General features: G+C 29.7%; 1 protein-coding gene across 4 annotated transcripts in view; it reads left to right on the forward strand.

Moving 5' to 3' along the window:
- The window catches only part of LOC118201394 (cGMP-dependent protein kinase, isozyme 1-like), a 259,174-nt gene extending 242,715 nt beyond the window's left edge, over window positions 1-16,459 (forward strand). For all 4 annotated transcript variants that reach the window (XM_085821964.1, XM_085821965.1, XM_085821966.1 and 1 more), the window contains one exon: window positions 1,902-16,459. In XM_085821964.1, coding sequence (XP_085678090.1) covers window positions 1,902-2,015 — 114 coding nt within the window. In that variant the 3' untranslated portion in view covers window positions 2,016-16,459. The remainder of the gene's footprint in view (window positions 1-1,901) is intronic.
- The last annotated feature ends 511 nt before the right edge of the window (window positions 16,460-16,970 follow it).

The raw sequence follows: 16,970 nt of genomic DNA on the forward strand, positions 1-16,970 counted from the left end.
TTTTAAGCGATATTAAAATGTTTATGCCTTCTTTTTTTAAAAGAATTCTTAGAACTAATATTTTTTTAATATTTTTTATGTGTATACTGTATGTTGTCGCCAATAAAGTCTGCTTGGCGAGATTTGCGCCGGCGAAACGGAAAAGTACCCCTAGGAACTTCTCTTATTTTCGTAAATTATCAAGTGTCGAAATCGATAATGTCACCCTGTGACATTCAATCCTGGCTGGCTCGCCAATTTTGTTGCTTAACAAGTGAATCATAGGTTCGAAAATCTGAGTCGACACTTTTTAAAAACACCAACATTTATTTTCACGACATTTCTAATTCTACAAAATCTTAAGTGCAACTAACTATCAAACAGAAAAGCAGACGTAGACGTAATGATGCATCATCTGGGCACGTGATCCTCGTGACAGACGAATTCTTTAGGGTTGCCACAGAAAGGCAGTGTGTCGCCACAATCACTTAAATGGTTACCACTTGTGTTTTGAAAGCAGTGAAAAGTATTTAGAATTTTTCCTTCCATAGTCTAGGAAAAATCCTTTTTTTTTTTTCCCTAGACTATGAAAGGGGGTATGAAAAGGGATTATTATGAGTGGAGGAGTTGTGATAAGGTCGCATAAAGGAAGAAGAAACTGAAAATTAATAATGGACAAGGATGAGCTCGAGAGCATAAGATGAATATTATTATTATTTAACTTTTGAATACGTTCTCAATACTTGTTAAATATAATTAATTGTTTTAAAAATAATATTAATATGTTGGCATTGTTTCAAGCGCAGGCTCGAGAGCCACGTATTGCTCTCGCACGTAAAATGTAGGGATATTAAAAATTTTTTGAAAAAAAAGGGAAAAGATTTTTTGTTGTTGATTGTATGTAGCCTTTTACTTAGGGCGTTCAATAAAATTCTCATGCGGTGTTCCATCATTAGAGTTCAACACCACACCGTTGACGCATTAACACCACACCACGCCGTGAAAAGCATCGCGAAATGGATGTTATGATAAAACACGATTAAGATGATTTCTCACATAGAATTCATTTTATCCTACAACTCTGTCAAACTCCGTAGCTTTTCCCATTATCAATAGCCCTCATACCGATACATATTTTTCTCTCCTTGTATGCAGCCATTTCAGTATTGCTTTATCAATGTCTGCATAAACACGCGTTTTCTTATGTTTGGTACTTGCATCGTTTGAATTTGAGAAATTTTGTCCCAAATTTTGGAATTGTCGATAAATTGCTCGTATTTTGAAAAATGCCAACTTTTGTGACAATGTCTTTCTTCTTTACGCCTTTGTTCACTTCGTGTAGAATCAGAATTTTTAGACACTTTCGTTTCAACATTTTTAGCATTCAATACATAGCTAACTTTAAAAAGGTTCAGCAGTATAAAACCATGAAAAGCAGAAATAAAAATAACGTGCAGTTGTTGCTTAACCTTTGACTAGTTTGTGAGATACGATTGGTTGGGAAATTTTTAAAAATAAGATGGGTAAATGCTTCCTCATTCGAAAATCTCCCTACCTCCACTTCATCTCTTATACAGAATGGAATACAGCAACAGATAACGAGCCACGTGCTTTTCTTTAGGACCACAGCTGCACACACGTACGTATCACAGCAAATGAATAAATGATTTTAATGTAGAACGAAAAATCTGGAAAAATCATCCATTCAAAATATTCGCTAAATAGAGAGTGGACAACGCTATTTTACCTTTTTTATGCAAGGAAACACCCGTCTCGCACAGAATCCTGCAAAATAAAAATCGCTAAATAGAGGAATTCTAAACTAGAGTGTTCGTTAAACAGTTGTTTAACAACAGTATTAATATTTCTATTCTGAAACCAATTCATTTGAGATAGCAATGATATTTTCTTCTGTTTTTCAGGTAAAAGACTCCACAGATACTTCTAATTTCGACGTTTACCCAATTATGATAGAAGACACGTTGCCAGACTATTCAGGTTGGGATAAAGAATTCGACTGCAATTCTGTACGCTGAAGTGTTGTACCTCAAGTATTCCAGTGATCGAAATTCGTACAGTTTCTTTTCCACGATCTGCTCAATCAAATTGCCTTCCTTGAAAGGCTACCAGTGCGTGTGTGTGCCAATTTGATTTTGCTCAGAAATTTTATATTTTAAAAGATTATCAATTTTGTAAATAGTTTTCACAAACTTACTATGCTTTTAAACTTTATACACCGTATCTGCAAAATTACAGCTACATTTTTCAGCCGTTGATCATAAACATTTAAATTATGAAACGGACTTAAATAAGGATAATATTCTCATTGGGTACTTTTTTAATTTAAAACATCAATTTTGTAAAAATCACAGGTATTTACGCATTATCCCATGGACTATGAAACTGTCAGTACGATTGATTTGGTGACAGTTATGGATAAGCGCCACGGCAATTACGATCATGACACAATTTTAATGTCTACGCTTTCGTTTGACGTAACCCAGTTGATTCTCGATAAGCTACCTTTTGCTTTAATGAGCAAGGATATAAATTAACTGTTACTGCTGTATTCTTTCTCTTGCATTTTGAAAAATTATTAAATTTTGCCACCTGTCTTCTGCAGAATTGCAATAAGTGGATTATTCTCAATGTTATGTTATCTTACCATAAGTAATGTGTATTAATGCACTCATATGGTGCGTGACAAAGGCCGACAAAACAGTAGTAGATTGTAACAATTACCTTCGGGAAGTTTTTATTCAGCGTTCTAAACAGAGGTACCGGTAAAACCGAAAGTTCTAATCAAATAGTAGAGATCGATGAACACCTTTTTACGAAGCACAGAAACGAAGTCGCTCGATTACTGATTGCTAATTAAATGAAGAGGATTCAGTAGCTTTAGAATTCGGGAAAAACGATAGGCGGGATTTCTGCCAATTTTCATAGTTCCGTGGTAGCCAACTTTCACAGTCGACGGGACAATACGTAAGTACCAAATCGCAAAATTTAATTTTTTATAATCTAGCGTTAGATATATATAATATGGATATTATCAGTCTCTGCCATTATATTTAATAAAAGTTTATGTTTATTTTAAAAAGTAAAACAAAAGTTTTGTTGTTTAGAACAGGAAAAAAAGGGATTGAATACTGAATTTTAAAGTTGTGGTGATGTTCAAAGGTCATAAACAGATCACGTGAGTAGAATTACTTTGCTAGAATCTAGTAAAAAGTATGGAACTATATAACTATATTCATTTTTCAAAAGGGTTATTCACATAATTGTATGGAGTTCGCGTTCTAGAAAAGAATGACAGGCTTCAGTATTCGCACATAGCCAATTTGTAACATCATTTCCATTATTAACAAGTAAAAATAGGAAATATTTCTAGTTTCATTTTTTGTACGATTGTTATGATTATAAAGTAATAAAACTGCACAATAATATTAGTAACGAATTTTTAACTCTTGAAAACTTATAAATTACTCGCATGAGAATTTTTTTGGTAGACCATATATAACAAAATCATAAATTAAAACAATGTTATACAGTTATAAATATCATAATTATCTCGCTGAGGGGGCTGAATAAGCCTCAAAACTTATGTAAAGCTAAGCTAAAATAATAATTTATTTTTTATCGATTCGTCAAGCTAAGCTGAAAGCGCAAATTTTGAAATTAAATATCTTGGTCTATTTTTAGTGTGCGCAAATCAAATATTTTTTGTTTTGTTATTTAAAACGATTATCAAGATTATTATAGAGAGCAAGAGACAGTTATAAAAAGTCAGATTTCGAAATTTTCACAGAATTGATTTTTTACTTATAAAAATATCAAAAAATATCATTTAATACATTTTTAAAACAGGAAGTATTTAGCTACAACCAGCGATTGCAAAAGTAAAGGCCGTATAAGAACTTTTGTCGACACGGTGTGTAAATACAGATGTTTTGGATGGAGTTTTATGTCCCACATCCGAAATACTTGGAACTAGAAATACTTCCGACATTGGAATGTTACACATATACTTGGACTAAAACTCAATTTCAGTACAGAATGGATTAAAGTTAAAATAGCTTTAACAAAATTTTACCTAATAATGCTGTGCATGAAATTGTGTCTTTTAAATTATCAGGAAGCAAAGGTTTACTATCTCAAGACATCTAATGCACAGAATGTGAAATGTTTTGAATCACCTCCATTCACTGTAAAAAAAAATCTGTAAAGTTACTAAGAAAAGTCGTGGAAACTGGGATGCCATGGATTATTTGAGTAATCAAAACAGGAATTTTCTTAGTAACTTTACAGAGATTATACCTGTAATAGTTACAGATGTTTGACATGTAATGTTACAGGAAGTTATTCTGTAGGCATAACAAAGTTTTTGTATGTTGATTACCGAAGCATATGCCTGTAAAGGTTACAGATCTTTGATCTGTAATGTTACAGGAAATTATTGTGTAACTATAACATGTTTTTCATATGTGATTTACCAATGTAAACATCTGTAAAGATTACAGGAAATAATAGTGTAAGTAGATCGTAATTTTTGAATGTGAATTACTAAAGGGAATATTTGTAGATTACTAGTGTTCTGCTTGTAAGGTTATTGCAAGTGATTATGTAAGAACATGTATTTTCATGTGAAATTTTAAAGGATATATATGTAAAAGTTGCAGATAATTTACTTAAAAGTTCTTCCAAATAATTATGCATATAGAACATATTTGTCTTATACAAAATACAAAAATGATGTATTCCTAAATATTAAATATTTTGATTGTAATATTACTATAAATAATTACACATGTAGAACATATGTTTTATGTGAAATGTCTACAGTTACTGCTTGCAACAAAATATGCTGCATTTATTTATTTGTGGGGAAAGGGAAGTTATGTAACTTTAAATATTAAGTTTTTTTTTTTTTAAGGAAAAATACCTTAGATTTTCTAAAAGATATACAACATTTTCTTTCAAAATATTTCCAATGTTAAAAAGAAGCTCAAATTTTATGTTTTTCTTACATCTGCATTACTTTCCTTTATTGAATTTTAAGACATCTCAAAGTTACATATGCATCACGAAATAGCTGGAAAAAAAACTTGTGTATTAGACTTAATGGTTTTTTGGCAATAAATTAGTAATGTTCTAGAATTCCCCCGCTGAACACTGGTAGTTCGGTCCCAGGTTCAAATCCCGCGAATGGGCTGGTTGTATGGGTATTTTCATGGTTTTCTCCATGTGTAACATGTATATAACTCAGTTTCCCGTCGAAAGTCCTCCACAAAGGCATTTCTCCACTTAGGCAGATAGTCCTAGTGTGCTTTGCCATACTTAAGTAAACTAAACCAAATCATTCTCCTTATACCCAACAGTGTAATCTAAAGAGACTGCAATTGGATATGATTACAGTAAAAAAATATTTTAATGAAATTGTTTCAATAAACAATTCTAAATATTTTTTCAAATTCTAAAAAAAATTACTTATGTAACTCAACAATGAACTTAAATTCAGTTATCACAAGTTATCCAAAATTATTTTCATGCTTAATTGCATTATTCATTTTAATTACAACATATAATTCTTTTAGGCATAAATGCTTTTTAATCTCTTCTGCTACTGACCATTAATTGAAATAATAGATTAATTAATCGGACAGTTGTACAGGTATTTTCCCAGATTTTAAACTTTATTAATAAATTACATTCTTCTCATTGAATACAAAATTGAAGAATTAGTTAGTCCTAAATTTAATTTTTCAAGTATTCCTTCTACTAAAACATTTACTGCCTACAGGCAGCCAGACAGTAAGCTGAACACTAGCATTTGGCTCTAGATTTAAATCCTAGAGAATGGGCTGCCTGTGTAAATGTTTGTGTAACATGAAGTTTTCCTTAAAATATTCCTTTCCTTGGACAGATGGCCCTCTCTTGCTTTGTCATATTTCAAATAATCAATTCAAGCATTTAATGTAGGTATGACTTCACAACTTCGTCCCAAATTCTAACTGAAAAATTGAACAGAACCCCGATACTGTGTCTATAATACATGATGAATATAGAATGATCTTAAAAATTTAAGGAAGAAAATATAATGTATTTGGAAATGCCTTGATCCTATAATTATATTTTTCTCTGCTATGCCTAGAAAATTAAGAAAAGAATGTAAAAACTGAAGATAATGAATTCAGCATTAATATTTGATATGATAGTAGTAATAAACTAAAAATTTTTTAATGAAAAATTGATAATGCATAATGGCTCCTTAAAATTTTAATTTTCTATCCTACTATTAATGGAACTAATTTATCACTATAATCAAAATGACTCAGATTTTCTTTCTTTAACTATGTCAAAAGTACGATGATTATTTCAAAATTCCTGTGGATGATTTAATTGTTCTCAAAATTTTCTATTCATTTATTAAATGGTTCAGATTAATGTTTTTGTTATCATTATTTCAAACGACTTTTTAAATCTTCGGGAAAAATGTTTAAATCTTCATTCAACAAAATTATATTTTTAGATAGATTTTTATGGAATAAAAAATTCTGTAAGATAATATTCATTCACACAAGATATTAACTTAGTATTTGCTCATTACTTTACAAGTATTCGATGAAGCCTTTTAGTGTAACATACAGGTTACATAAGGAACCATTTCATTTTAATGTAATATTCCATAATCATATATTTTATTTTAAAAAATATCATATTTTGAAAATATTGGATATTGCAATGGATTTCGACTCTTTATTCCAATACACAGAATATAGAAACAAAAATAGGTTTATTTTTATTTGAAAACTATCCAAAAGGAAAATAAAATAAAAAATAGGTAAAATTTATATTATTGTTATTTTTAATTAACTAGTTGTGAAGGTGCAGTGCTCTTCTTCTTAGGATTCAAAGCATGGCTCCTAAATAAAGAAAAAATCACATTCGTTAGAAGTACATAACATATTCTAAATTTGTTATGTGACATTTTAATTTAGAATCTCTTCATAATAATTGCATGCACTTGCACATATTCCAAATGATTTAAATCTTTTTTTAAATTAAATAATTAAATTGCAAACAAGATTCCTTTTGGTCCTTTCATGAAATCATAAATTGCATGTATCATCCATTTTTGAAGCAAAAACAGTACAAATTTAAATAATTCAGAAATATTGCAGAAAATAATTTGAGGTTTATTAGATATTTACTATATTTATTTGTAATATAAAATAAATCTGTAAAGTAGTTTTAATAATGATCAGATTTTTTTTAAGATTAATTTCTCTAGAAATTGAAATGTATTAAGGTAGCACTTCTCAATCTGTGGATCATACAGCTTGCCCTCATGGTCCTCCGAAGTTTGCAAAGGAGACAAAAAAATTTAGTTGAAAAATCTCAGAGTTTAAAAAGTTACATATGACAATCATCTATCACCTTTTCTCGTAAGATAGACATTTTATGAAATTTATTATTGGTTACCCGTTACCCTACTTACAGACTTCCCACTCAGTCTTAGCAGTAAAAGATGAATTTAAAGCACTATAACTGTGGTACTTACCACCATATATCCAAATATACTATCATATATCCACTAAGACTGTGGTCTTACCATCATATATCCAAATATAGAAGAGCCATGCAAGAATTACAAATCATCCTTCTCATTAATAATCTTGAAATATTAGAAATATAACTTTTCTTCAATGGACTTAATTATGAAATATAACGGATTTTAATTATATATTAAAATATAAGTGTACTAGTAGTAATATATGCTAAAAAATTGCTTTCAAAGGGAACAGCAGCAAGGTGATTCACAAATTATGATAATTCACATAATCTCTATTCGAAAAAAGTTTGAGAAACGCTGAAACAGGAGAATAATTAAATTATGGTTAATACTGGTAATTTCAGCCATATGCTTTAAGCTTGATGATCAACATTAAAAAATTCTCAGAAAGTGTTAGATCAAAAACTACTTTTTCACATAATATGAACTTATACGTAACAGCATTTAATACTTAGCTCACTGGCAAAATATACAAAATTTTGAAATGCAAGTATATATATATAAGGCCAATAATATAGTTATCAACAATTAATGCATGAACTTCAATACTTACACAATTAACAAACACATGAGCAATGATGTTACATGCATTCATCCTCTGAATTAACTAGTCAGTTTGGGTATTTTCTATCTTAGATGTCGCAAAAATTGATCATGGATTTAATATTTTAAATGTTCCTCTCATAGACATTTTAATACTTGTATTTTTTACATAGAGTGTCATCTTTAGTTTTACAGATATTCATTTGTTCACTTATTACGATTAAGTTTTACAGACAGAACAGATGATACCTGATTACATTAAGTGGTATTTAAGACAAACTTATTTACTGGTACTTAACACAGTTGCTAGAAAAATATTACATAGTGAAAGACAGGGTACAAAGTCAGAATCTGAAAACTTATTGACTTACACTAAGCTATTTAATGCTTGAAATATTTATGATTAGATAATATCTTTTACATCATCAATATCTAACAGTGATATGATATACTTTAAGTATACAGTAAAACCACTCTATAACTTTTCCATAATTTTGTACAATTTTGATATTTAATGGAGGTGGTTACTTCACAAAGCATGATTCTCAGTGATAATTAATATCAATGTTTGTATCACCAGAATACTTGACATAATCACTTAAAGAGGTATAGTTGCTAAGGAAGGTTTTTCTATACTTCAAACAATGGTTTACATATTTTAAAAGGTATATTTTTCTGACACTGTTATTTAAAAAGTGTATAACTCCTTCTACTTTTAAGCATAAAAATTTGAAATTTTTATGCTTAAGAGTCATTCATTTAGTTGTAACTTACAGGAAGATATCTTAAATGCCTAAAATGTTTTAATTTATGAAAAACAGCAGTTAGAGTATATTGAAGGGTGCTCCCTGTATTATCAAGGGAGTGCAAGTTTGTGCAATTCTCTGATGTTTTCTTAAGTGAAAATAGGTCGATGTGTAGATGGATAAAGTCAAGGGAGTGCGCGATGCCAAGTTTGTACAATTCACAGATTTTTTTTAAGTGAAAATAGGTCGATGTGTACATGGATACCGAGTATGTGCAATCTGTCTTCGTGTAGCGGCGGTTTTTGGCACACAAATCGTCGCTACACAAGCCAAAATAACATGGTCAAAGAGTTGCACAAACTCGGTATCCATGTACTGCCAAAAATCGCCAAATTTTGCCAAGGGGCACCCATAAATATGCTTTTACCAAAACAAGCTTTAAGGCATACTGTCAATTGCATTTTAAATTCCAGTGATTTTTCAACACTAGTTCAAATACTCTAAGCATATGTTTGCATAAGTTACATAACTTTTGCATCAGCAAAATTTATAACATAGCAAATATGAACTATGAAAAAAAATATTTGAGCTTACCTTGACCCTTGGATTTACTAAATCTATGACACTTTTAACGCCAAAGAAATTCGATGACCGAAAATACGCAATGATTTATTTAATCTGGTTTTAAAATGGGTCATTTTAAGTTTGGCTATATCAACAACATATTACTCAGTATTGTTGGATAGTGAATTTGTAATTCTTTTTCATTCTTGAAATATATACACATGACAGAATTGGAATAAAAATTTTAGGTTTTTCAGATGAACTCATAGATTGAACTAATTTGTTGAATTTTATCAAGTAGTTCTTAAAAATACAACCAACGATTAATTAAAACCAACTGCAATTCAAATGGATACTCTTTGTCAAAAAGGAGCAGTAGAACTTATTTTAAACATTCAGCAATAAATAGTTTTCTGAATATATTTTTTAGCGTAACGGCAGTTTCAAACATAATAAAGAGAACAACATTCATTCTAATGAGGATAATTTTGAAAATAATTCACATTAAAATATATCTGAAAGAGATTTTTAAATGAAAAGATGACACAAAATAATTATTTTCAAAAAATACATGTTATCTCAGATATAGAAGAAATTTGGCATTGAGCTGAGTATTGAAATTAATATATGCAACTGACGTATTATTACTAATATTTCCATGATTTGATATTGAATGCTATAACTATTAAATATTAGCAAATGCATTTTATAATGAACTTTGCACCAAAATTTATAGTAAATTTATATGTAAATTTACATTGTAAGTACTAGAATGAATGTTGTACCATTTTATTAATATTTTACTTTTCAACAAGCATAAAGGAAAAAATAGAATTTTTTTTCTTTAATGTTCCTAGTATGTTACATCATAGTTCAAAATATGTCAAAGTCACGGCATTTCGATTGCCTTTTGTAAATGTTGGTTATAATGTAACTTAATAGATGCTTTATAAGTTGGTAAAGACTGTCCTGGATTAAAACTATCTTTAACACAAAAAATAATATACATTGAATACTTTTACAAATATGTAATTGCTATCCGACTATATAATCTTTTAAGGCGAACTTATCGCATGTATTAATGAAATGATATTCCATTTTTAATGTATGTTAAGTTATTTTGTCGAATTTTTTAAATATATTACATTTATTTTTTCTTTTTCGTTGAGATTAATAATAACATACATAGTGTAATAATGCTCTGAAAAATATTCTAAAGCAGTTCACGCTGGGATTAATGATAACATGTATGGAATAATAATGTTACATCTGTCAACAAAATGAAAAATATGAATATTCTAACGCGATATGTTTTAAAAGATACATAAATATTTAACATGAGAAATTATTAGACTATAGATAGAACATTAATATTAAGCTTATTTGTTTTTAAACTAACATATTAACAAATTTGTTTCTGTTTATAAATATGAGCAGTTTAACTGCAGACACCTGCAGATGTAACGAATAAAAGTTGTTATTTTGCTAAATGGAACACAAGCTCTGTGATTTGAACTCTAACAATAATTCAACACAGGTTTATTTAGGAGCATTAGAATTATAAGCTAAACATTAAAAGAATTTAATTATAGATAGTGTAAAGAACATAACAAATACATTACATAAAATTTGTAAAATACACGTCAAACACTATTTCGAACTTACCTCGACCATAGCAAAAATAATGGCTAACATGGCGACTATCGTTGAACTCTCCCGCTAAGACGCTGTTTTTCCACTTTCTTCCTAATTGGTTCTTCTCTCTCAGCCGTTTTAAGCTACGTGATCACACGCTACGGACAAAATCCAAGCAAAACTTCTTGAAAAACTCCTGTAGAGTTTACAGTTTCGTTTGGTTCTGTGTTCGTTACAGGTATTTCCTTCGTAATTGTTCGCATTTCTGTAACTATACAAGACTTTTGTCTGTAAACTTCGAGGTTTTTTTTTACAGTGTTCTTGAATTTTAATTTACAAGTTATTGATAAGCAATCGCTTATTAATACTCAGAACTCAATAATAAAACGCATGCTTCATCTGAAGAGGCCGCATTTATGTGATGAGATATCGATCTCAATAAATTTAGAATATCAGCGTGTCTGAATTTCGAATAAAGATTCTAATTTACTAGAGGCATACCTCGTTTTAATGCAATTCTTGGTATTAAATTTAAAAAATAAATATACATATATAGAAATAAAAGGTAATTTTGTATCGAAATTTGTGGCATTCTGTCAGTTTCGAAATTTGTGGCACTTTGTTAATAACATTCGCTCACTCAGAAATTTAATATCACATTTTAGTAATTCTCATAATGCTGGAAATTTTTCGTTATTATTATTTTAAAATTAGGCCAGTGATAGACTAGAATTTACTCTAAATGTTTTATAACAAATATTACATTTGTTAAGCATTCAAAACTTTTGCCCCTTCCTTTTGTCCTTTTTTTTTTTTCCGAGTTTTGTATATCTCAAAAACTTCCCATTTTTTCAAACCAATCTAATATTTCTATAAATTTAATACACATGATACACACTTACAATACTTAAAATTTTCACTGTCTTTCTGGTGAAATTAGGGCTATTAATATTCTTAAAATAGCATTTAGATTTTCAGATAAAAATAAGAATGATGCCCAAAATGTAAGTCAAAAGCCTATAAATGATTAATCTTAGAGAAAAACATATGGAATTCTAATACAAGCCTGAAATTAGATATTTTACTTAACTCTTTAATTGAAAATGCTGAAAACGAATGTTGTAAATGAGGGTGCTTCTGAGCAACCATGCCAAATAAAGGGTTAAACAGTTAGCTTAGTTGTAGATGCAAAGGAAAAGTTATGTATGGAATCCATGGGTGTTATTACGGCGAAAGCTCCAGATAATAAAAAGGCGAAGAACTTTATTATTTTGTCGACTTTACAGATTACAATATGTAAATATATCTTTATTATGCATATAGAAACTAAAATAATTATGTGATTGTATTAAGATCAGTGGGAAATTAAAAAATTACGTGACTCGTTTTGTTATGTGTTTACTTTACTGTGATAGATTCGAACCCAAAACTTCAATAGTTTGTGGTATTCGTGTATACACTAAGCCTTCCGTTAATGAACTCTCTATTTTTTTCAGGAAAAAATGCGTATGTATATATAGAGAGAATAACTACAATCATCTAGAAACACTACTAATCATCAAGATATACAAAATTAAGAAAAAATTATCTGCTAATATGCTACAACTAGGCAATTATAAAAATTATAAAAATTAAATGGATTCAGCAAGTAGGTAAAATTTAGCGAATCTCCACACTTTCAAAATGCAAACTGAAAAATTTACAAAATCGCCAAGCTCACCGATTCATGCAATGAAAATCAAATAGAAGGACAAAAGCGAAAGCTAAAAATTGTGGGCTTCAATTCACAGAGATTTGAATGAAAGATTAAATAAAGATGATGGTACTTGAATCTTTGAAGAATTAGGCACAAGAAATACAAGAAAACCTGGAAAACATCTTACTGTAGAAAAATATCTCATATTGTTATCACTTTAGTGCGGTAAAAACAATACATATTAATAAACATGCTGATAGCTATTTTACATCAGCCGCATTCAGCGAACTGAATCGAATTACAAGTTTCACAACTGCAATAAATGTAGATGGTTTACGAAACGTAAATTCGAAAGGATTTTCTAACTGACTGAGGTATGTCTTCTTATGTGAACATGCATGAAATACTGTAGTATGTTTATATAACGAGGCGATAATAACTTAGCATATATAATAGCTTTTAATTTCAATACATTGTTCCGTTGAAACCAATAACATAAAAGTAGCTCAATTTTGTAATATCGGAAAATTTCTAAACAAACTTTTTCCAAATTCCTCATATTATATTTTTATGAGATCGAATTAAAGGTGTTATTTGAGAGGCAATATTAAGAAACTGAAAAATAAGAGGTTTTATATGCTTTCAACTTAATCTTGTATTTTCAAAGAAGCAATGTTGAATTTAGAGTATTTTTAACATATACTTTTGATAGCCAGGTTTTCATTCTTGTCTGCCCACTTTTTCTAGTTCAAATGCAATGCTATATTATTTGCCCTAACCATTCCTTTCTGTGTGGTAGCCCCCAAACCTCCTGTTTGTTCAGAAAATCTATTATACTAATTTTCCATTTTGTCATAATAAAAAAGCATATGAGGTACTAAAAAAAGGTACTAAAATTTGTTTAGGTATTGAATTCAAAACGTAAGCTAAAATTTAATTTTAATTAGTGTCATAGTATTATTAATAATACTAGATAAATTCAACTTCTACCTGATGTTTAATCAAAAACAAACTCAGCAAGTTTGATAAAAATTTCCCTCTTAAAAAGAATCTGTGTAGCAAATTTATCAAAAGGGAGCGAAAATCAGTTCACTGAGTATTTTAACATAATACTTTATGACTACAAATAAAATCTAAACGTTAGTTTCAGAGTACGCAGGAGGAATGAAGCTGCCGATTTCATTTAACATTACCGAAAAAATTTGCATCGCCTTTGGTGATCACGATCGATGTTTTCGGCGATGCAAATGTTTTCGGATGTTCGGATTAAATGTTTATTAATGTGTTATTATGTCACATGAATTCGATTAAATAGAAATCTAGGATGGCGGTAGGTACTGCTGTACTGACGCTTATTTCGTCATTTTACACTGTCCCACAATCTTTCAACTTCAATAGTTTCTATATGCCATCCGATATCAGGATTAATAACTTATATTGAGGATTAACTGGCCGGTATTCATTTCTGGCAGATGTAAATTCATCCTCTATCCAAATTTCAAAGTGATTCGGCTACTTCCCCCCCCCCTTTGCCTAAGGAGTGTTCTTGCGTCGCAGTACCTCGACTCTTCTGTAAGACCGCGAAGAGTACCACATCGAAACAGGCGGTCCCTGTCCATTTCTTCTCCAGAATCACTAAATAAGATCGCTTGAAATGCCTGCGCAGTGCAGGTGGGCGGCAAGGCAATGATGTCCTGTAGACAGACGGAAAGCCGCAATTGCATTGTGTCTTGGATTATCGGGAATAAGAGGATTTATCACTCTCCGACTTTTTAAGGCTGTGTGAGTCTGAAGATCTCGTAAAATATTAGACGTAAATATTTTTTTAAAAAACAGTTGTTCTTAGTTCTATTGGTTGTAGCCTCTGTTTGTAAGATTTTAGTTCTTTATAATTTATTGCTTAGTCATTGGAAATACAAAAAAAAAAGTTTTTTTCCTCTTTTGAATTACTATTATCAAACTTTCGCTGAATGATCTGGCATGGCCACTAGGAAACACTTAAGACTCACAGCTCTCATATAAGATGGAAATTATTACATTTGGCGCACCGGCACGTAATTACAACTGGTGTCAAATTAAACAGAAATTACTTCTGCTTCATTTTCAGTGTCAGTCTCTTCATTTGATGAGGCCATACAGAAGATTTCTTCAATTTTTCTCGACAATAGCAATTTCTATTTCCTAAAATCTCAGAAATCATATCTTTCTGTTTACCTTATGAAGTCTTAACTTCATATGTCTAGCCATATAATTTTGAAACAAAATCTAATTCATATTATATGTATTTCTACTTGTAAAAGGTTTAATTTCAAATTAAGTCTAATCCAAAGTATCCTTAAATTTTAGACTTTAACGTTCAGTTTGACGGCAGTTTTAAATAAAGTTATTTCAGATTGAAAAAAACAGGAATATAAAAAATAAAAAAATAAATAAAAATAAAAAAAATGACCGTGTTTTGCATTTAAGTGAACACATAAAATTTATCATAAGAATTTCATTATGATTAGCATCAATGGACAGATTGCGGTGTATCACTAGCCGAAACTGTGTGTGAATAATATCTTGGTTTCGTTTGGTTTATTTGATTACGGAAAACTATTTTCAGCGCGGAGGCATGCCTTCGTGGAGAATTTTCTAAGAAAAACTGGCTCGTATCTACTTTACACATGAAAAAAAAAAAAAAAAAAACTATGAAAATTTCCATATAGCCAGCCCGTTCACCTAGAATCGAACCCAGGTCTACCAGAATTGCAATTTACCGCCCTGTTGAAGGTAGGTCAGAATAATTTCTTAACTGAAGATTATCGAAAGAAAATAATTCTTAAAGCGCGGCGAATTCTGAAAGAAAGTTTGGTTTTGGAGATTTTAAACTATTTCTTGTTCGTTTCATCCATAGGACTGTATATTTAACTGTCGATTTAAATATAATAGCTTTCTGAGTGTATGGAATAAATCGTATTTTTCTTTAACCAAATCAGTTCGAAATTTGAGAAATGTTGTTGCTAAAACATCAAAATTGTTAAAAATAAAACAGCACACATTTAAAAAAAGAAAAGAAACTACTGAAAATGCTTTTGCTCTTTTAGAACTACATCCTTTAGAAGCAATAGATGTTAAAACAATCTTAAGCACATAAATTGAATTGAAAATGTACAATTCTAAATATATTTGGTGATGCGACTCTCTTTAGAAATTTTATAAAATTTTAAAATTCTACCAAATTTCGTTAGTTTGCGATTGGGGATCAAATATTCCATATTTAGTTATTTTATTTTAGATTATCTGTAAAATATTAGTTGTTTTTTTATTGCTATACATTTCTGTGTAAGAAGAGTGATATATATATATTTTGAGAATAACTGAGAGTTCAAGGTTCGGAAATTTTCCTTGGAAGTATGAAGAAACAAAGCCAAATTTTCTGAGCTACCAAGTGATAAATGCATTTGAACTTCACCCCAAGCTTGTTAGTTTTCGCTTTCAGTCTTCAACTTTAAATTAAATTAAAATTTTATTTTCATAGAAAATTAACAAATGGTAATGGCAAAATGTTTATTCATCAGACGCTTAAAATTTCATACACCGAAATGTGAAATTCTTATTTGATAAATGATAGTTTTTTAAAAAATTTTCATGACTGTCTAATTATTATTTGTGTTATATGAACTTGTGATTGATTTGGTATACAGAAAATTAAAGTTCAGAAATAAAATATTACTTTATTTAGTTTCTTACTTTTTTCTGTGTGGAAATTGGATAGGACCTGCAGTCTTCGCCATGTTGTATTCCTTTTAAATTTGCAATAAATTCAGTTATTGATATTTCAGCAACATTATACATTAGACATCAAAATTAGATTATTTTATCGTAATCAGAACAAAGAGAAATTTTTTTTAGATAATCCACGCAATTTTTACAGTATTTTTTTAATTAATATAAAAGTTTTTCTCCAATTTAAAATTCTCAAAAAGAATTGTTTTGGTATATATGTGATGCGATTTCTCCTCCCCTAAACCCGCGCACTTCTATGAAACAACCCCCCCAAAAAACTCTACATATGAATTACAATCTAAAACCTATATACACTTCTGTTCAAAAAATAAGCAACAAAGGCAAAACATAGAATTAAACAACAACTATTTAAAGGATATGGGTGAAATTGATCCAAAAGGTTGATGTGGCATTACTACACCACATAACAAACAATAAAATAAGGACATTCAAAAACAGATGTATT

The sequence above is a fragment of the Stegodyphus dumicola genome, chromosome 8 (genome assembly GCF_044657685.1).
Source record: "Stegodyphus dumicola isolate Sdum_Otavi_A_Nest chromosome 8, ASM4465768v1".
Taxonomy (NCBI): domain Eukaryota; kingdom Metazoa; phylum Arthropoda; class Arachnida; order Araneae; family Eresidae; genus Stegodyphus; species Stegodyphus dumicola.